Here is a 22,133-nt window from a genome sequence, read left to right as displayed (position 1 = left end):
GATCCTGAGAAAGAAGAATGGAACTGGAGGAATCAACCTACCTGACTTCAGGCTCTACTACAAAGCCACAGTTATCAAAACAGTATGGTACTGGCACAAAGACAGAAATATAGATCAATGGAACAAAATAGAAAGCCCAGAGATAAATCCATGCACCTATGGACACCTTATCTTTGACAAAGCAGGCAAGAATATACAATGGATTAAAGACAATCTCTTTAACAATCGGTGCTGGGAAATCTGGTCAACCACTTGTAAAAGAATGAAACTAGAACACTTTCTAACACCATACACAAAAATAAACTCAAAATGGATTAAAGATCTAAACGTAAGACCAGAAACTATAAAACTCCTAGAGGAGAACATAGGCAAAACACTCTCTGACATACATCACAGCAGGATCCTCTATGACCCACCTCCCAGAATATTGGAAATAAAAGCAAAAATAAACAAATGGGACCTAATTAACCTTAAAAGCTTCTGCACATCAAAGGAAACTATTAGCAAGGTGAAAAGACAGCCTTCAGAATGGGAGAAAATAATAGCAAATGAAGCAACTGACAAACAACTAATCTCAAAAATATACAAGCAACTCCTACAGCTCAACTCCAGAAAAATAAATGACCCAATCAAAAAATGGGCCAAAGAACTAGACATTTGTCCAAAGAAGACATACAGGTGGCTAACAAACACATGAAAAGATGCTCAACATCACTCATTATCAGAGAAATGCAAATCAAAACCACTATGAGGTACCATCTCACACCAGTCAGAATGGCTGCGATCCAAAAGTCTACAAACAATAAATGCTGGAGAGGGTGTGGAGAAAAGGGAACCCTCTTACACTGTTGGTGGGAATGCAAACTAGTACAGCCACTATGGAGAACAGTGTGGAGATTCCTTAAAAAACTGGAAATAGAACTGCCTTATGATCCAGCAATCCCACTGCTGGGCATACACACTGAGAAGGGAAAGAGACACGTGTACCCCAATGTTCATCGCAGTACTGTTTATAATAGCCAGGACATGGAAGCAACCTAGATGCCCATCAGCAGATGAATGGATAAGAAAGCTGTGGTACATATACACAATGGAGTATTACTCAGCCATTAAAAAGAATACATTTGAATCAGTTCTAATGAGGTGGATGAAACTGGAGCCTATTATACACAGTGAAGTAAGCCAGAAGGAAAAACACCAATACAGTACACTAACACATATATATGGAATTTAGAAAGATGGTAACAATAACCCTGTGTACGAGACAGCAAAAGAGACACTGATGTATAGAACAGTCTTATGGACTCTGAGGGAGAGGGAGAGGGTGGGAAGATTTGGGAGAATAGCATTGAAACATGTAAAATATCATGTATGAAACGAGATGCCAGTCCAGGTTCGATGTACGATACTGGATGCTTGGGGCTAGTGCACTGGGACGACCCAGAGGGATGGTATGGGGAGGGAGGAGGGAGGAGGGTTCAGGATGGGGAACACATGTATAACTGTGGTGGATTCATTTTGATATTTGGCAAAACTAATACAATTATGTAAAGTTTAAAAATAAAATTAAAAAAGAAAAAAGAAAAAAAATGTAAAAACAAAACAAAACAAAAAAAATAACAGCAAAAAAAATATTAAAAACTAATGTGTATTAGATTGTCAAAAATAAAAATCAAGATTTTATTTGGGTCTGGATAAAAAGATCATCCTCCAAATAATTCACAACTAGTTTATCTCAATAATATCATTGTCTTCAACCCTAAAGAATAATAAATAGTCTTATTATGTGTACCTATGAGCTGTCTTATGAGATGTATTAACCTTTTCAGAATAATTTAGTAAATCCTTATTTATATCTTTCCCCTATTCTCTTTCAATTGACTTTATGAAACACGAATGTTTTACTCTTCTGACTGTTAAAAGAAACTACTGTTGTTCTCTCTCACTAACAAAATATAACAGTCATATTAATAATAGCTTCCATTTAATGAACATTGCTGACAAGCAGGATGCTGAGTATATTACAAACATGATCTTTTTTCACCATGATAACTTTATACTTATCTTAAAAGGGACTTGAAGCTCAGGGATGATAAGTAACTTGACTAAAGTCACTTAAGTAGAAGGCAATAAAAGCAGGAATTTGAACTCTTACTTTCCCCAGATATAAGTCACACTAGAAAACATAAACAAGCCCACAGAGGTGCCAAGGTTCCACCATGTTAGCTGGAACGGGAAAAGTGAGGGGTCTGACAACTTGCTGCCACTTCTGCTGCATGCGGCAAGGGTGCCGAGCCCTTCTTTGGCATTTTCCGTGCACTGAAGCACAGAGAACATGTGCTGACTTTTATTTTGGGTTCTTGTTTTCCCTTTACTGGTGCAAAATGCCCATTAGCTAGATGTGACCTAGAAGGATTCGAGATCTTCATTGAAACTAAATAAAGTGATATCCTATAATTTTATTTAAAGCTTTTTTTTTTTTTTTTAATGTGGACTCTACAGTCTTTATTGACTTTGTTACAATATTGCTTCTATTCTACACTTTGGTTTTTTGGCCGCAAGGCATGTGAGATCTTAGCTCCCTGACCAGGGATTGAACCCACAGCCCCTGCATTGGAAGGTGAAGTCTTAACCACCGGACCACCAGGGACATACCTTTCTATAAATTTTGGTTTCTATGATTCTTCAAAAATGAAAGAAAATTTTAAGCAATTTATCAATAAGAACAATTATCTTCCATTGTCTTATATTCACATATGAAAAGCATCAAGGTCCCTTTATGATAGTTCCTTATTTCCAAGAGACTCTGACCCTTTAGTCACCAGATATTAGTATTTCATAACTGGATATAATGTCCACAGACTCTGAGAAATTTGGACACTCTGTCAATGTGACCACTGATCCAAGAAAATATATTTGGAAATCACATTTCAACATCCTCAGGATTGATATGAAGCTGATGCACTAAAGCAAAAGTGACTTTACTATGCTTTACGTCAGCAAGTTACAGACAAGGTATAATATAGGGGAGTGAAACAGAAGGAAATGGCTAAAGGACAAAATTACTAAAACATCCAAATCAGGAACCAATATTACACATAGGTCAAAGCCATTTAAGACAAGTTAAGCCTTCAATTTAATTTCATATTTTCGAATCAATATTCAGTACACACTGTGATCACTGTGATCAAAGCTAAGCAGATGTGATTATCTCATATACTAAACTCCAGAACTCACAAAGAAACACCAATGCTGAGTGATTTAATGAGAAGCTGACCACACACTACTTACACCATAGACCAGGGGATGTTCGAAGAACTTGGGTCAAAAGGTTCAAACCAAATAGTTATACTTTAAGTTGTAAAAGGGCTATTTTCAAATCAAACAAAAATAAGTGTTGGTACAGATGTGGAGAAAGTTGGTTGAAATGCAAAGTGTAAAACCATTATGAAAAAGAGTATGGAGTTTCCTCAAAAAAAGTTTCAGATAGAACCACCATATGTTCCAGCATCGTCCTTCTGGGTATCAATCCCAAAGAACTGAAATCAGGATCTTGAAGAGACATTAGCACTCCCATGATCATAGCAGCACTATTTACAACAGTCAAGATATGGAATCAACCCAATGTCTATCCACAGAGCAATGCTTAAAGATGGAATACCATTCAGCCTCAAAAAAAGAGAGAATTTTGCAACAACATGCAACACCGTGGATGAACTCTGAGGATATTATGCTAAGTGATATAAGCCAGTCACAGAAAGACAAATATTACATGATTCCACTTGTATGAGGTACCTAAAATAGTCAAAATCACAGAATCAAAGAGGAAAGTGGTAGTTGCAAGGGCTAGGGAGAGGAAATGGGGAGTTGCTGATCAACAGACATAAAGTTGTAGTTAAGCAAGATGAATTAAGTTTGAGATCTGCTGTACAACATTATACGCATCAGCAATGACAATGCATCATACCCTTAAAAAATTTGTTAAGACAGTAGATCTCATGCAAAGTGTTTTTACCATAACAAAATAAAAAAATTCAGAGACCTAACCACCTGCACCCCCACAAAAGTTTCCAAAACTACCTTGATGCACCAACTAAACTTATGTCGAACACTAGGAAAGCGCACATAAGAGCTTTTCCTCTTTTTCAAAGGGCTGCAAGAGTCACATCCCAGTCTGGATGTGATTCCCTTTCCTCAGAAACAATTTTGACAGCCATGCAAGGCAGCTAGGTTCTAGAGTTCTCTGAGAAAATAATGAAGGGCTGTCAGTCCCAGAATGCAATAAGGGGATATAACATTTCTGCTTTCTAAATGAGACACTTCACTGAAGCCAAATAAAACAAAAACAAATGTACTGCATTTCCATTTTATCAGGCTATTTGAAGAACAGGTAAGCAGACATCCTCACTGGCATATTTAAAGAGTCTTCATAGCATTTCTACCCCATGGTTTGTATCTGAGTGCCCAGAGCAAACTGCTTTTCATCAGTTACTCTGGCTGCAAATGAGGGCAGGGGTTAGGCGGAAGGCATGCAGGGAAGAAAGCACGGCACAGTAGTTAGAGGCAACAGCTTTGAAACTAGGCTTATCTGGGTTCAGATGCTGCCTTCTCTGCTTTTGAAGTCATCATCTTAAGCAGGTTACTTGATCCCTCTGAACCTCAGCCTCTTTACCTGTACAATGGTGTAATAACCCCTCCACTGGAATCATCATGAAGATTAAATGAAATTCTGTTTGTAATGCATGCAGCATGTGCCTGGTGGTGGGGATTATAAAATGAACAAAATACGCTTCTTACTTCAGGTGCTTCAGATTTCTTACCACTCTTACTGTAAAGAAAATTTATTCATTCTACTTGCAACAAACATTTGAGCCTCCAGCACTGAGAGAGAAGAAGAGGGGGAATGGACAGAGGAACAGACAAGTAATAAAACAAGCACAATAAAACCTTAATTGCAGAATCGAGGAGGTGAGTAAATAGGAACCCACAGTCAAATTCTTTACTTTTTGTATGTTTAATAATTGTCATAATAAACTGTTGGGAAAAAATTAAAGCAGAAGAGAAGAATTAATAGACAGAATCGAACTAAATTCTAAGAGAACAGAAAACCACACAGAGTTAAACCCGTAAGCAAATCACCCTGAACTATCCTGATTCCTGCTGAGACTGTGACATGGAGATAACCCTTGTTACTCTCATGCTCAGAACTGTCCCACTGCTGGAACCTGTGTGTCTGGGTCAGAACGCTAACAGGTGGCTGGAGACAGAGACAGTTAGATCTAAGAAGGGTATTAATTTCACAGCTCTCTTATTTCATGCAAAAAGCCCTTCAATTTCCAAATCACCGTTTTCCCAATCAAGAGGCTGCAAATAGAACAATGTACTAAACAGAGCCACAGCATATAGTCAACTAAAGATATGGACTCTGTTTAATTAAAGTGAAAAAGATGTCCCTTGCTTTTCTCCTCCCTATCTTCCTGGCTCCTCTCATTCTACATAGCTTCCCATATAGATTTTCCCTTATTATTTTTTTGAAACAAATTTCCACACGAGATCAAGACTAGGGAGTTAATCGTTAATTCCTTGCATGTAAATTATCTGCCCCTGACAGGAGATGCCCCCCAAATGACACATCAATATTGGATCCATTTCCCAAAAACATAACATCAGCTCCAAATTATCATTCCATTAGGACCAAGGATGACTTTGGTGAAAAGTTTCATCTCTGTGTCTAAATCTCAATGAGAATCAGGACAGTTCAGGGTGTTTGTGCTTAAGTATCTAGCCCAGTATGGTTTTCTGCTCTGTTAGAATTCAGTTTGATTATAATCTACTAATTCTTCTGTACTGAATATTTTCCCCCAACATTTTATTATGAAAAGTACCAGAGGGTTAGGGAGTCCCATGACAAGACAACCAAGTTAAGTTAAAATAAGTAAAGCAGTCATGGACCACAACATATTTTATTTTTAACAATGTAATATGGAAGAATAAATGACATCTAAAAAGTCTTAAGTAATCTTATGTCTTCATGGGTTCAAGACTGGCCAGTAAGCTTCATATTTACTATCAATATTGTCTTTCGCTTACAAGAATACATTAATATCTTATTGAGAGGAATAACTTCTACATTGTTTTTGAGATTCTGCCTTGTAAGGAAGCGCTATAAACATCTGGCTTCTAAGGAATGTACAGCCACAGACATTTCTTCCATCTCAATGCCATTTTCACCTCATTTAGTAAAGAACAGTGTCTTATAATGTCTAGGGCTAAAGCAAATTGTAATCCAAACCCACTAATATTTCTCTTTTCCTTTATCCTAGTCAAGGACTCTTATCCAAACCACTTTGCCTCCTGCTGTGGAAATGGTTTATATTCTTAAAGGTCTGCTCTCAAGAGGGGAAAAAAATGGTACTTAACCACTAACCATAGTAGTAAAATGTCTGTAATGTGATATCGTTGGTACCCGCAGACGGTCTATTTCACGGAAATTGTAGTACAGATGAACTACACTTTAATAATGTGATCCCAGGGCTGTAGCTATTAGCAGTTGAGGAGCTGGGATGAAAGTCTGCACAGTGATGACAACCACTGTGGTTCAGTGAGCATCTACTGTATGCCACGGAGTGTGTTGCAGACTTTCCTTACATCACACCTAATTCTCCCAGCCATCTGGAATGGTAGGTCTCATCATCTCCATTTTATTTCTTTTTATTTTTTTTTACTAAAAAAAAATTTCTTTTGGCCACACCATGAGGCACATGGGATCTATTTTCCAGACCATGGACAGAACCTGTGCCCCCTGCAGTGGAAGTCTGGGCCACTACGGAAGTCCCTAATCTCCATTTTGCAAGTGAAGGAAGTCTAGCTCAGGGACATTAAAGTACTTATCAAGATCAGACAGGAATTCGGCAAACGGCCTGGCCTCCTTGCTCGGTCATTCTATGGGGTTAGAGTCTATCCATTTTAATGGCACGGCAATAAGATCTTGGATGAGTTATTTCCCACCATGAGCCTCAGTTTTTTTCATCTATAGAATAAGACGACCACTACCTGACCTTCAAAGGGCTGCTGTGGTGGTAAAGTGGACTAAAGCAGATAGTACATAGCACAATACCCCATACCTAGTGCTTGAGCAATAACACCAAGTAAGGAGAAAAGATGGCACTGCTACATTTTCACGCCTTCCAGGCAATCTTTACACCCTAAAATTCCCACAGTTATTGCCCTTTTCTATCTACCTGCACTTAAAATATTCTAATACTTATCTCTCGGGACACAGCATTGAGACTTTCAGGTTTTTCACTGGTGGGCACAGGAGAGACAGAACAGGAGAAAGACTGAAATAACTATCTTTATCTTCTAGTTCTGCCTTTTTATCAGGTTACTCAGTTTTTCTCAGTACCATTATATTCTGCATACACCTATACTGTCCATACCCCAAGCAATCCAAACTGTGAATTTATATATTCATTTACCCTTCTAAGGCAAACAACAACTACAATGATCAAAACCCTACCACCAATCTATGACTTCAAGTATAAAATATTTAAATGTTACATATTAGCCAGGTGGGAATATCTTTGTTTGTAGAAATACAGTCTTGTGCAAATGATTTAGCTCAGCTTCTCCCTGTTTATGACAACCCATCAAATGTATATTCCTCCTCTCCCATCCAAATGGGTAAACAAACTATTTACCTGACACATAACATGGCAAACCTTTTTTTTTTTTTTTTTTGCCACAAAACTGTCTTCTGTTGTTCGGTACTAAATAATACAAAAAGAGTTTTTATTCTATTTGTTTAATTGACAAATATCAGTCAGTTTTCACTTTTTCTGTATGAATAACTTTGGCACTAGGTCATAAAACTTATATAAGTAGCGGCATAGCCCCCTTGGCATACTTTGCCTGAATACTTGTTTCCCAGAGTCTGATTTATCCAACCTAATATTGCTTTCTACCTGCCATGTGTCATGCATGGTGCCAGATCCCTGAGAAACAAACACTAAGCAAAAACAGGAGGTTACATTCTGATGGAAGAGACAGAAATGCACCACATAATCACATGATCACTGCAACTCAAACAACATCCAGAAAGGGAAATGCTACATGTCCATCCCAGGGGGATGTGAGCTGCTGAGAGATGGCCAGTGGGCTTGCCCAGGAAAGCAACATTTGAGCTGAGGTTTAATTAAAGGTGATAAGGGATCCATAAGCAAAAGGAGGCAAGACAAACATTCTAGAGAGATGGGAAGAAGCACAGAAGCAGCATGGGTGGGTGGAAGAAAGCCAGTGTGGCTGGAACACAGAGACCAAAGAGACGCTTGTTGTGAGCTGAAGTTAGGAAGGCAAGTGAGTGCCAGTGCAGATCCCCATGGTCGACTTAAGGAGTCTCACCTTTATCTAAGAACACTGGGAAGGCACTGAAGAGTGGTGACACTGTCTGATCTGTATTTTGACTGCAGTGGGGGGACTAGCGCACAGTAATTCATGGTGGAAAGAGATGAACCAGTTAAGGGTCTGCTGCAGTGATCCAGACAAAAGACCATGGCAGCTTGGACCAGACCAGTGATGAAGAAAGTAAATATTTAGAAGGCATAAGGAATCAGGACCAAGTGTCAGTCCTGTGTTATGAGCTGTGCACGGACTCTTGGAATCTTCACAAACAACCTATGGGATGCATATTCTTTTCCGCATTTCATAGATGAGACTATTGAGGCACATGGACATCTGTCCAAAGTGTAGGTAGTTTAAATAATAGAACCAGAACCCCAAACCCATGTTTATTTAACGTCAAAGCCAACTACAAAATTATTGTTAAAAACTTGAAATAGAGTTAGGACAAAAGGTCTCTACAGCCAAGTTTCGAAACTCAAAAGCTTCTTGATTTATTTCATCGAGGTGCCAATGGTGAGCCCTGAAGAACATGGCCTTAGGTACTCCCCTCATAACATGGATTCTCTTTTGAAGGTTTACACCACAGAAGGCATACCTATTTCAACATATCGACTTGGCAAGTCCCTCATTTCATTGGCGTGCCGTTCCTTCACGGAGCATATCTAGAAAGGAAAGCCAAAGGTCATTTTTATTCATGTGATAGAAAACTCTTCATCACATCTCATTCACTATATGGTACTTTGCTAAACTAGCCATGTAGCACTGAAGACAGGATGCACACATCCTACCCTATGACTTAAGTGATAGAAATTAATTTCAGTGACATACAGCAACCTTTATTTATATCCTCCAACATGGTGTGCTCAGTTGCTCAGGTATGTCCTACTCTTTGTGACCTCATGGACTGTAGCCCCCAGGCTCCACTGTCCATGGAATTCTCCAGGCAAGAATACTAGACCAGGTTACCATTTCCTACTCCAGGGGATCTTCCAAGCCCAGGGATCGAACTCACATTTCTTCTGCACTGGCAAGCAGATTCTTTACCACTGAGTAACCTGAGGAGCCCTACTCTCATGCTGCCAGGTCCCAGACATATTATTCTCCAATAAAGTTTTATTCAGGAACAAAGAAAAGAAGGAAGTGAATATAGTTTTAAGACGTTTCCAATGACCCATTTTCTGCAACTCTATTGACAGACTCCTTCAATCATCATCCAAATAAAACTCCAGCAAAAGCAGAGCCCCAAATGCCCAATGGCTAGTCTGGGCAACGCCCACATAGGTCTAGTGTTTCTGATCACATTTTAGTAATTTATTTCACTGTTGCTAAATACTACTTTGCAAAAGTGTCACATGCTCTTCTTCTTCTCTCAAGCTCATTAAAATAAATGTATTACATAATTTAAATCACAGATGGTAACTACAGCCTAGCCTCTGGTCTATTTTTTTACAACTTGTAAGCTGAAAATAATCTTTACATTTTTGAAGGTTTGAAAAAGTGAAAAGGAGAGGACAGAGACTGGGAAGGAAAAACAAATAAAAAGGAAATTGCTTGGCAGAAACAATATGTAGCAGGCAAAGGGCTTCCCTGGTAGCTCAGCCGGTAAAGAATTTGCCTGCAATGCAGGAAACCCTGGTTCGATTCCTAGGTCTGGAAGATTCGCTGGAGAAGGGATAGGCTACCCACTCCAGTATTCTTTTGGCTTCCCTTATGGTTCAGCTGGTAAAGAATCCGCCTGCAATGTGGGAGACCTGGGTTTGATCCCTGGGTCAGGAAGATCCCCTGGAGAAGAGAAAGGCTACCCACTCCAGTATTCTGACCTGAAGAATTCTGAGGTTGCAGAGAGTCAGACATGACTCAGTAACTTTCACTTACTTCACTTAAAGTTTAAAATCTTTACCACCAGCCTTTTACAGAAAGTCTTCCAACTCATATCTTAAATTATATGTACACAGTTTGAATAGAAATTTTATATATTTATTTTATATATATATATATGTATGTGTGTGTATGTATATATCTACACACACACACAGACCATAGCACATATGTGTGTTAACTGTGGATGTTTTAGGATAATAAGACTATGGATATTTTATGATTATTTTTTGCTGTGTTTTCTAAAGGAGATGTACTCTATTTTGTAATAAGAACTGAGAAAAATTTACATAGTTCAGCCATCCAGTTTAAGACTGAGGCTCAAACGTCCATCAACAGATGAATGGATACAGAAGATGTGGTACATATAAACAACAGAATATTACTCAGCCCTAAAAATGCATGAAACAATGCCACTTGCAACAACATGGATGGACCTAGAGATTACCATACTTGGTGCCAAAGGGGAGGGGACAAGTGGAAGGAAGGATAGGAAATTTGGGGTTAGGAGATGCGAACTATTACATATAGAATGAATAAACAACAAGGACCTACTGTATAGCACAGGGAACTATGTTCAATAACCTATGATAAATGATAGTGGAAAAGAATATGAAAAAGAATATGTGTAGATATATACATGTGTGTAACTGACTCACTCTACTGTACAGCAGAAATTAACACAACATTGTAAATCAACTACAGTTCAATTAAAAAAAAAAGACTGAGTCATAAGTACTGATTCTATACAAACTTCTTTTAGACAACATTTATTGCACTATTTTATAGCTGTATCCCTAAGTGTCCCTACAACATGAAAATTTCTAAAATACAGAAAATCCAAAGGGGAAAAAACAAATCATACATTGTCTCAGAACAAACTGAACACTATTAACAATTCACACTTTTGGAGAAGCTACTTTTCTTAACCTAAAATTACTACAAATATTTTAATGTGCTATTTAAATTTCCTTACATGATTCTTCAATATCTTTATAGTATTTCATTACATGAATGAACTGTAATTTAGTCAATCCTATTTTAGACAGTAGTTTTTTGCTTCCTATCTCTTTCTGATGCCAGCAATAATGCATCAACATGCTCCTATATACAACTTTTGGACTTCTGTTTCATTAGGATAAATTCCTAGACGTAGAATTGATAGATCAATGTACATTTCTGCAGTCAAAGAAAAAACAAGACCTGGATCTTACTGGTTCAGATCATGAGCTCCTTACTGCAAAATTCAGGCTTAAATTGAAGAAAGTAGACCATTCAGGTATGAGCTAAATCAAACCCCTTATGATTATGTAGTGGATGTGATGAACAGATTCAAGGGATTAGATCTAGTACACAAAGTGCCTGAAGAACTATAGATGGAGGCTTGTAACACTGTACAGGAGGTGGTGACCAAAACCATCCCCAAGAAAAAGAAATGCAAGAAGGCAAAGTGGTTGTCTGAGGAGGCCTTACACGTAGCCGAGAAAAGAAGAGAAAAGAAAAGAAGAAAAGGCAAAGATATATCCAACTGAATACAGAGTTCCAGAGAATAGCAGGGAGAGATAAGAAAGCCTTCTTAAGTGAACAATACAAAGAAATAGAGGAAAACAATAGAATGGGAAAGACTAGAGACCTCTTCAAGAAAATAAGAGATACCAAGAGACCGTTTCATGCAAAGATGGGCACAATAAAGGACAGAAACAGTATGGACCTGATAGAAGCAGAAGATTTTAAGAACAGGTGGCAAGAATATACAGAAGAACTATGCAAAAAAGGTCTTAATGACCCAGATAACCACAATGGTGTGGCCACTCAACTAAAACCATATATCCTGGAGTGTGAAGTCAACCAGGCCTTAGGAGGCATTACTATAAACAAAGATAGCTTTAGCTGAGCTATTTCAAATCCTGAAAGATGATGCTGTTAAAGTGCTGCACTCAATATGTCAGCAAATTTGCAAAACTCAGCAATGGCCACAGGACTGGAAAAGGTTAGTTTTCATCCGAATCCCAAAGAAGGGCAATGCCAAAAAATGTTTAAACTACCACCCAATTGCATTATTCACATGCTAGGCTTCAACAGTACATAAAACAAGAACTTTCAGATGCGCAAGCTGGATTTAGAAAAGGCAGAGGAATGAGAGATAGAATTGCCAACATTCACTAAATCACAGAAAAAGCAAACGGAACTCCCCTCTCTCCAGAAAGAAACACATCTACTTCTGCTTCATTGACTATGTTGAAGTCTTTTTGTGATCCACTATGTGGATCACAACAAACTGTAGAAAATTCTTAAAGAGATGGGAATATCAAACCACCATACCTGTCTCCTGAAAAACCTGAATGCAGGTCAAGAAGCAACAGTTAGAACCAGGCATGGAACAACAGACTGGTTCAAAATTGGGAAAGGAATAGGTTAAAGCTGTATACTGTCACCTTGCTTATTTAACTTATATGCACAGTACATCATGCAAAATGCTGGGCTGGATGAATCACAAATTGGAATCAAGACTGCCAGAAGATATAACAACAACTTCAGATATACATGGTACCATTCTAATGGCAGAAAGTGAAGAGGAACTAAAGAGCCTCTTGATGAAAGTGAAAGAGGAGAGTGAAAAAGATGGCTTAAAACTCATCATTCATTAAACAAAGATCCATGGCATCTAGTCCCATCACTTCATAGCAAACAGATGGGGAAACAATGGAAACAGTGACAGACTTTATTTTCTTGGGCTCCAAAATCACAGCAGATGGTGACTGCAGCCATGAAATTAAAAGATGCTTGCTCCTTGGAAGAAAAGCTATGAACAACCCAGACAGCATATTAAAAAGCAGAGACATTACTTTGCCAACAAAGGTCCAGGTAGTCAAAGCTCTGGCTTTTTTAGTAGTCATGTATGGATGTGAGAGTTGGACCATAAAGAAAGCTGAGCACTGAACAATTGATGCTTTTGAACTTTGGTGTTGGAGAAGACTCTTGAGAGTCCCTTGGACTGCATGGAGATCAAACCAGTCATTCCTAAAGGAAATCAGTCCTGAATATTCCTTGGAAGGACTGATGCTGAAGGTGAAACTGCAACACTTTGGCCACCTGATGCGAAGAGCTGAAAAATCTTGGAAAAATTGGAAAAACATTGGAAAAATCTTTCATGCCGGAAAAGATTGAAGGCAAAAGGAGAAGGGAGTGACAGAGGATGAGATGGTTGGATGGCATCACTGACTCAATGGACATGATTTCAGCAAACTCCGGGAGAGAGTGAAGGACAGAGGAGCTTAGGGTGCTGCAGTTCATGCGGATGCAAAAAGTCAGACACAACTTGGTGACTGAATAACAACAACAGACAATGCAGGATAACCTCCCCATCTATAGAGGCTTAGTTAGTCGTATCTTTTTGCTCGGCTCTTTACCGCATAAAGAAACATTTATAGGTGGTGGGAATCAAGATTGCTATCTTGGGGACCATAATTCACCTAGTGGAGGAAGCATTTCCAGAAGCAATCATTGAATTTCTTTCATGTCCCAATAGGCTAGTTTCCCTTTCCTTTCACCAAAAAAGAAAAGAAAAGGAAGTCCCAACTTTAAAACAAGGGGAAAAGCCACTTGGTCTATTTAAGATACTTAAAAACTATCCAGAACATCAGTTTACTGGATCAGTACTGGGATAGGGAGACTGAGAAGCCCTCTTTTGTCCTTGACTTTGAGGTACAACCTCCTTCCTATTACCTTAAACGTGACTGTTGTGTTCATTTAACACATGGAAACAATTACCACATGTTCTACTAAAAAAGAGAACCTGAATCATAACTAGATCTACCTTAAACTAATAATGCTTATTTTGATGGTAACAATCGCCACATTAATAATTTTTATGTTTTCTTTTTCACAGAGGGATTTTCAACAGCCATGTCTCTTTCATGACCTTTCTGGAATTTTCTGACGTAACTATGACAGCTTATATTTCCTGCACACGGTATGCCAGATCCTATACTAAGTTCTTCATTAAACTGCCCCAAAATGTGTGATGTGAGAACTATCAGCACTCCCATTTTGCAGATGAGGAGAGTGAGGCTTAGAGAGGGTCACACAGGAAGTTCAGTGGGAAAACTGGAACGGATTTCAGGTCCGTGTGACTCTACAGCCTGAGCCCTTCCATTAGACTGCTGCTGGGATATCTTCTTACAACATCTTTATCTCAGCTAAGTTTTACTTTATTTAGATGAAGGTATATATTTTTAAAGGGAAACAAACAACTTTTGCTCTGAAATACCTAATATGAGACAAGTGCTACTAGGTACGAAATAAGGGTGAATAGACTTTGGGCCTCGTTCTGCAGAACAGCTTCATCTACCTAGGCATATAAAAGGCAGGCTATATATGTGACAAAACAGCCCCAAGTTGTATCATCCATAATAAGCCTGGGCCTTTACTCCACCAAACTACTAGCAAGCAAGCAGGATGATTTCATTTCAACCTTCTTTTCCCACCATCAGTTCTACTGAAGCAGCTCAGGATCAAAGCTAAGGGAAATGGAAGGAAACAAAGAAAGGGACCCAAGTGAACCAGTAACACAATGCATATTCCATAAACAGCTAAGGCCTACTGGGTTACAGGAAATTAAAAAAAGATCAGAAAGGTTACACCGTTCTGAACATGGATAAGGTCATGAGAAAGGACAGATCTGAAAACTCACACTTATCCCATGACCATAATATGCAGGTGAAAATATTTTGGCTCTGAGAAGCCATTCAAGAACTCATATTCTTGGACTTCCATGGAGGTCCAGTGGTTGGGACTTGGCCTTCCAATGCAAGGGGTGCGGGTCTGATCTCTGGTCAGGGAACTAAGATCCCACATGCCTCAGGGCCAAGGGACCAGAACAGAGAACACAGGCAATGCCATAACAGATTTAATAAGGACTTCAGAAACAGTACACACACACACACAAAGGAACTCATTCCTTTGGACCATCATCAGTAGCTCTATAACATGGACTGATGAGAAAGACAAGTAAACTCACCTTGACAGACGTCCCCCAGCCAATGATCAGCGTCACATTGTCCTTCCAGCAGAGGCTACAGGGATACATATCTGGGCGAAGACTTATATCATCCCGGGGCACGTTCGTGATTCTCTGCTTTGAGGTGATGTCAAAAATCTTCACGCCCTGGAAAATAAAGTAGCATTAAGCATCCTGCACTCGAGAGAAGGAAAGTGAAAGGAAATTTAATAATGGCCACTGCTATACACCAGTGATAACGAGCACTGCCAAGTATTGACAGTGTTTATTGGGTCCCACTGGGAACCACAGAAACGTTCCGACTCCACACGAATCCCGTGAAAACCCAGAACAAAAGGAAACCTCCATCCTTCTTTTCAGGCAAAGGAGATTTTATGAGCAGATGGCACAAGCAACACAAATGGTAAATGCACAGGAATCAGCAACTACATTTCCAAAATGACAGACAAGAAACATTTACATATGTATTGTTACACCTCAAGGATGGGATTTGCTTTTCAGAAAAGCTTTGAATCTGAAAACCCACTAAGTAAAGAAAACTACACCTGACATTTTAAAGTACTGAAATCAAGAAACATTGAGCAAGCAGCTAAATGAAAATAAACCAAGAGGCCATACATCTGTTGACCATGACTGCGACCCAGAAGACGTAGGAAAAGTCCCAACTAGTACAGCAGCTTCCGGGAAGTTTCTACCATGCAAAATGGAATAGCTGGGGACTTCCAAATGCAAGGGGCTTGGGTTCGATACCTGGTCAGGGAACAGAGCTCATATGACGTTGCAGCATGACAAAATAAGAAAAGGAATAGCAGAGACTTGCTAAATTGTACGTCAAAATTCCAAAAGCTATAGTTATGCTAGATGTCCTAAAGGTAATTTTAAACTTTGTATTCGCCCTAACTCATATCGACTAAACTTGAGGTAAGCGAAGCATCAAAAATTAGGACCCACTTTTTCAAAGGCAGGCCTATTTTGGGTCAGTGATTATTCTGGGAGTAAAAGAAATCAGCAATATCCTGCCCTTGTTTCATATCGACTGGCACTTGCCCTTGGCTAATAGGCAAATGGTATTTTCAAAACCATGTTCCCATTGCAGCCCTTCCATTATTAAGATGCCTTTTCATTTTCTTGGCTATTCTCCATGCCTCGGGTTTCTTCCTCTAAAATAGAGTCCAGGATATGTTGGAAATTACTCTCTGATGAAAGCCAAAAGCAATCTAATTTCTTCACCCTTCCGGGTATGATATCAATAGCCATGAGCATCTTTCAGAAATGGTGGTGGGAGGCGTGGCATCCCCACCCTTTGTCACAGCCCTCTGGTTCTGGCCATCCTTCTGGCGCTGAACAAGCCTTAGAGAGACAGAAATGCACTTTTACCATATTATTGGCCCAGGCAATCAGATGGCCCCTCCACTTCACACTCCTTATGTTCCCTTCCCCTTCATGCAGAACTGAAGACTTCCATCTGCTCATCCAAGATCGTTCAAACAGCAGCAACTAGGGGCAAATATCATAAAAACAGAATTTTAAAAACCAACAGCAATATGGTAAATTCCTTATTATTTTTGCCTGGACATTCAACAAGTAACAAACAAATTTAAAAAATAATTAATTGGAGGATAATTGCTTTACGGTGCTGCGCTATTTTCTTCTGTACATCATGAATTAGCCATACGTATACGTATATTCCCTGTCTCTTGAATGCGCCTCCCATCGCCCAGCCGCGACCCCACCCCTCTAGCTCATCACAGAGCACCAGGCTGAGACTCCTGTGCTACACAGCAAGTCCCCACTGGCTAGCTATCATACACGTAATAGTGTCTGTATGTCGACACCACCTTCTCAATCCGTCCCATCCTCTCCTCCCGCTGTGTCCACAAATCCAAGTAACAAACAAATGACTCTCAATACTTTAAATACAGACTTATAGTGGTACATGATTCGCATTTTGGAAAGTATTCCCAGTCTATCTGATCCTGTCCAGGAGGACACTGTTTAAGATGTTTCAGTATTGAAGTTATTACACAGTCCAGCCACAAGATGGCACCAAAATACCAAAAGTCAGAGAAAAAAGAATGCATGTACAATATTTAGCCAAAAGATTTTTACCACAGAAAGTTCTTCAAGTAATTGACCAGAATTAATTTATTTAGTAATTTGGGAAATCAAGACTTTAGAACTTTTCTCTGAAAATAAGATTAGCCACAGGTTCAGCTGCAATGATTAGAAAGGGTCTTTCATTTAACTCAAGAAAAATAACAATGACTTGAGGAGTAATTATTCATGTCACAAGAGAAATGTGCTTTAGAATTTAACTTCTACAGGAATTTCAGAGTAGCTACCTATCAAAAAAATATGTTGAATAAATTTTATGACCAAAAATAACTGGTCAAACCCTCTACACAGAGATGTAGTTCTTTTAGAAACCACACATTATTAAGGAATCAAAAATTTTTTCTTGCTATATCCAATTTAAATCCTGTAAGAAAAGACCTTTATACAATATATAACAATACATACAACATATATAATTTATACAATGTACAACTTAAAATATGTAAGTTAGACATAGAATTCTGAAACACAGTTATCTTTTTAAAAGCATTCCTTAATGGACTTTTTAAAAGTCCTATTATAAGTGTCAATTTCAACGATAATACCCCACTTCCAAAAAAGGAAGAAAAAAAGGTAACAGAAAGTAAATTCACATTATTAATATTTTTATATATCTTTCTCAGTAGCCAGAGGGGCACACACACACACACAAAAGGTGAGGGGGAGTTATAATTAAATAAGTGGCCATCATCATAAATAAGCTGAGTTTAGTCTCATAAAAATACCAGAAATGTTTAAAGTTCTCTGTCATCCATGCAAGTGCAGGCAGCCTTACAACATCCTTACTGGAGACTGGAGGCAGAACTTTACTAAAGACATGTGGTCCTGTGTTCCCATCGGATACACACAGGATAGATCTCTTCTACATGCTCAGTGATCTTCAAAGCCATCTTGACTGGCCCAGGTTCTAAGAAATTCTCACCATCATCAAGACTGCCTGCTTCCAGTTAGCGACCCTTAGGTACGGCCTCCAGCTGTGACTCAGCCTCTCCCCTGGGTCATGACGCCGCAGAGAACAGCGCTAAGGCGGTCACTGAGTGTGTGCGGGGTTTTGTGATGGGACAGGTCTGAAACTGGGGATCAGAGGTGAAAGCTTGAGAGTATGGCTCCTACCACACATCAGGTCACGCTCCACTAAAGACAGGTAGCTACTGACAATTGTATTCAACATGAGGAACTGGTAAGACCACAAGGTCTGTCGTCCCCCACGTCAGTGGCCTCAGTCAGGTGACAGGGACTGTAAAAAAAAAAAGTGGGCAGGGCCAGGGAGAGCTCCACCAGCACCTGTTGGAAGGGCGGCTCTGCTGGAGGGCCAGTGGGAGAGGCATGGAGATGCAGGGCGAGGCGTCTCCCTCACCAATACCCACCAAGAAATGGCCAATTGAATATTAAAAGGGCAACAGTCTGCACCTGGGTCAGGAAAATTAAATAAGCCCTCAATTTCAAATTAGAAGTTCTGTAAAACAACAGAAGGAGGATCCTGGTGAAGGCTGTGAGCTGACTCATTACAAGAAAGAGCCCACCTCGGTCAGGTATATGGCAGGATGCCACAGTGCAGTGGGGGCTGGGGCTGAGGGGGCCACAGGGTCCTTGGTCAGCACTGGCAACAGCACACCTGAACTGCCACGCTGGCCGCTGCTCAGAGAAACAGCTTGGAAGGAAAAAGCAGGCAGGCTGGGACTGGAGAGGGCCTCCTGAGGGCAACTATGCCCGTTACTGAGGTGGGCAGTACCTGCCTTAATAAGTACAGAGAACAAGTTTTGTTTTTGTTCTCTTATTTTTTAAAATGCAGCACTTCTCTGCTGCACCGGTAATTACTAGGTTGGCCAAAAAAGTTCATTTGGATTTTTCTGTGACATCATACAGGAAGCCCGAATGAACTTTTTGGCCAACCCAATGCATTCTTTTGTATCCATTTTCCCAACAGACAATTATGTTCCAATTCAGCAAAATGGAAAACATAAAAGCTCTCCCACCACTGTCCAGAGTAAAAGATTTGGACAAGTTCTCACAAAATCTATGGACAACTTCATAGCCACGTCTCATAAATATGAGCTCACAAGAAGAAGACACTGTGGCAAAACTAATACAATATTGTAAAGTTTAAAAATAAAATAAAATTAAAAAAAAAAAGAAGAAAACACTGGAAAAATTCAGGATTTGAAAACAATAAAACTTATCTAGGGAATAAGAAAAAATGTCCTACTCCTACCACCACCTGAATGAGACATAACGTAAAGCAGAAAAGAACTTCGGGAATAATTCTCTTTATTCTCAGGTGACAAGAAAATAAAGCAAGAAATTAATAACAAAGGATAAGAGCAAAACAAGAGGAAAAAAATGGAAATAAAAAAATAAAATATTCTATATCCTTGGGTAAAAGAGGAAATCAAACTGTGGCCAGAGCACTTGGAAAATGAAAATACAGATAGTACAAACCTAAACTTTAGGAGATGCAATCAAAGTTGTAAACAAGGGTGAGTCCATAGCTCTCAAAGTTAATAATGAACGAAAACAGATGTGTGTGTATGAGCTACACGGAAAACAAAAATACTTTACTGAGGGACAGAGGAGGAGAGCAAAATAAATGGAAAGATACAGCGTGTACCTGGATGACAAGACTCAGAATTCTCACTGAAGAGCTTAAGTCTTGCGAAGTTAACATACGGTTTTCATGCACACCCCAAGAAAATCCCAAAGGAATTATTTCTAGAGCTTCTAAAATGCAATGGACTCATTTGAAAATGCGTGATAACAACAAAAATTTTTTTTTTAATTAAGCAATTTGGGGGTGGGGGGTGATCTGCCCTGCTAGATACTAAAACTTTTTCTTTTTAATTAACACCCCCAACAGTAGAGCAGTGGTCTCAGAACTGACAGGTGAAGGAAAAAGGAAAGAAAAATTGACAAAGATGAACCAAAATGATAAGGTCAGACATTGCAGGGAGGGACATGTCTGTGTATACATGGGGGGGGGGTGTGTATATGTGTGTGTGTGTTTTAAATATGGACACTTATTTACAGGAAAAGATGTTCAGAGCATATTAAGCAGATTGCAAAACAGATTAAATACAATGACTTTTAAATAAAATATGAATGTGTATCCATATATAAAACCTGAAAGACAAAGAGATCACTCCAGAAAGAGGACAAGTGATTTTGTATTATTCCTCTTTAATAATTATTCTACATAGCACATGTGAATTATTCTTCATCAATAGATATGAGGATGAAAGTCAATCCTCTAATTTTAACAGTCAAGATAATTTAGGGGAAAATCTGAAATAAAACAAAATAAAAAATTCACTGGAACTGAGTGAAAAGACTATTTGTGGTCCCCTATCTTTGGGTGAGAATTCACATATATGGTATCTAATTTTTAAATAAAACACTAACTTCTTTTAGAAAACTCTTAATAAAATCTTGTTGCAATTCCCACCCAAGCCAAGGTCACTCCACTTTATCCTTTCTGCTATGGTCAGTGTGATTTCTGCAATGGGAGGAATCTGAGGCTGCTGGGCCCCGGGCTCCCTTTGTCTCCTGCTCTGGCTCCAAGGAAAACTTCCAGCAGAGGGCAGGAAGGAAAGGAGAGAATGTTGAATTCAGTCTGAATTTCCAGAGTCCTATTACAACAAACCTTGTGTATCCTGCCCTGACACGAATCATAGGAGCAAAGAGGCTAGTCCCTTAATGTTATTTTTATAATACGGCATCAGGAGTACCTATCTGATGTCACTGACTCACTGATGGGTGCTCAAAAACAGCAGAGGGGGGCGGGTGGGTAGCTAATGTCCTAGCTTCTGCAAACCAGTTGTTTTAACTCATTTCCACTACACTTTTAGACACGATTCATATTATTTTTCTCATGTCTTTCAAATAGTGGTAGTTTCATCACCTTACCTTTATATTTGAAAATTAAGAGACGATCTCTAAACAAATAGCCTTAAATATGTTAGAAAAGATCATTATTTTGGAGAATTCTTTCGTTAAGTCAAATACTGGTTCTGAGTCATGGGATCCTGGGTGCCACATTAGATCTAGTTCACTGAGAACATTGTGTTTACTCATCTCCGCAAATGTATCGGGGAAAGAAACCAAATCTTATAGATGCTTTGCTAGATACACAAGTAATAACAAATATTAGATACTGAGTAGGCTTTTCCTGGGTCTAAAAGTCATTCCTTCTTTCCTTGTCCAAAAATACAATGTATTTGCTATGGGAGGAGCTGTGTAATTCCCAAATCCTCTAGTCATTTGGTCCGTCTTTAGCTGGCAATGTCTCTTACCTGGAGAATCCCATGGACAGAGGAGCCTGGTAGGCTGCAGTCCATGGGGTCGTGAAGAGTCAGACACGACTGAGCGACTTCACTTTCACTTTTCACTTTCATGCACTGGAGAAGGAAATAGCAACCCACTCCATTGTTCTTGCCTGGAGAATCCCAGGGACAGCGGAGCCTGGTGGGCTCCCATCTATGGGGTCGCACAGAGTCGGACACGACTGAAGCGACTTAGCAGCAGCAGCAGTGCCCTATCTCAGACACAGAGGCATCTGCCCTCATTCACACATCTAAACGAAAGGGCCCTGGGACTGATTCATCCAAGGAATACATCCGCACACTCTGAGAAAGGGCTCATGTACACTGATGCCATGTTCTACTCCTAAAATGTTGGTCTCTTTCCTTTTGCTCAGTGTCAGAGGATATAACTTGCGCACAACTTG

The 22,133-nt window shown here is 39.4% G+C and overlaps 1 protein-coding gene across 2 annotated transcripts in view; it reads right to left on the bottom strand.

Annotated features, from left to right (window-relative positions):
• The window catches only part of VPS41 (vacuolar protein sorting 41 homolog (S. cerevisiae)), a 200,589-nt gene that overhangs the window by 57,680 nt on the left and 120,776 nt on the right, over positions 1-22,133 (bottom strand). For both annotated transcript variants that reach the window (XM_010829102.1, XM_010829103.1), the window contains 3 exons: positions 16,676-16,795; positions 15,299-15,445; positions 8,996-9,062 (listed from right to left, as the gene is read on the bottom strand). In XM_010829102.1, coding sequence (XP_010827404.1) covers positions 8,996-9,062; positions 15,299-15,445; positions 16,676-16,795 — 334 coding nt within the window. The remainder of the gene's footprint in view (positions 1-8,995; positions 9,063-15,298; positions 15,446-16,675; positions 16,796-22,133) is intronic.

The sequence above is a fragment of the Bison bison genome, unplaced genomic scaffold (genome assembly GCF_000754665.1).
Source record: "Bison bison bison isolate TAMUID 2011002044 unplaced genomic scaffold, Bison_UMD1.0 scf7180017864499, whole genome shotgun sequence".
NCBI lineage: Eukaryota > Metazoa > Chordata > Mammalia > Artiodactyla > Bovidae > Bison > Bison bison.
This window is presented reverse-complemented; position numbering and strand designations above follow the sequence as displayed.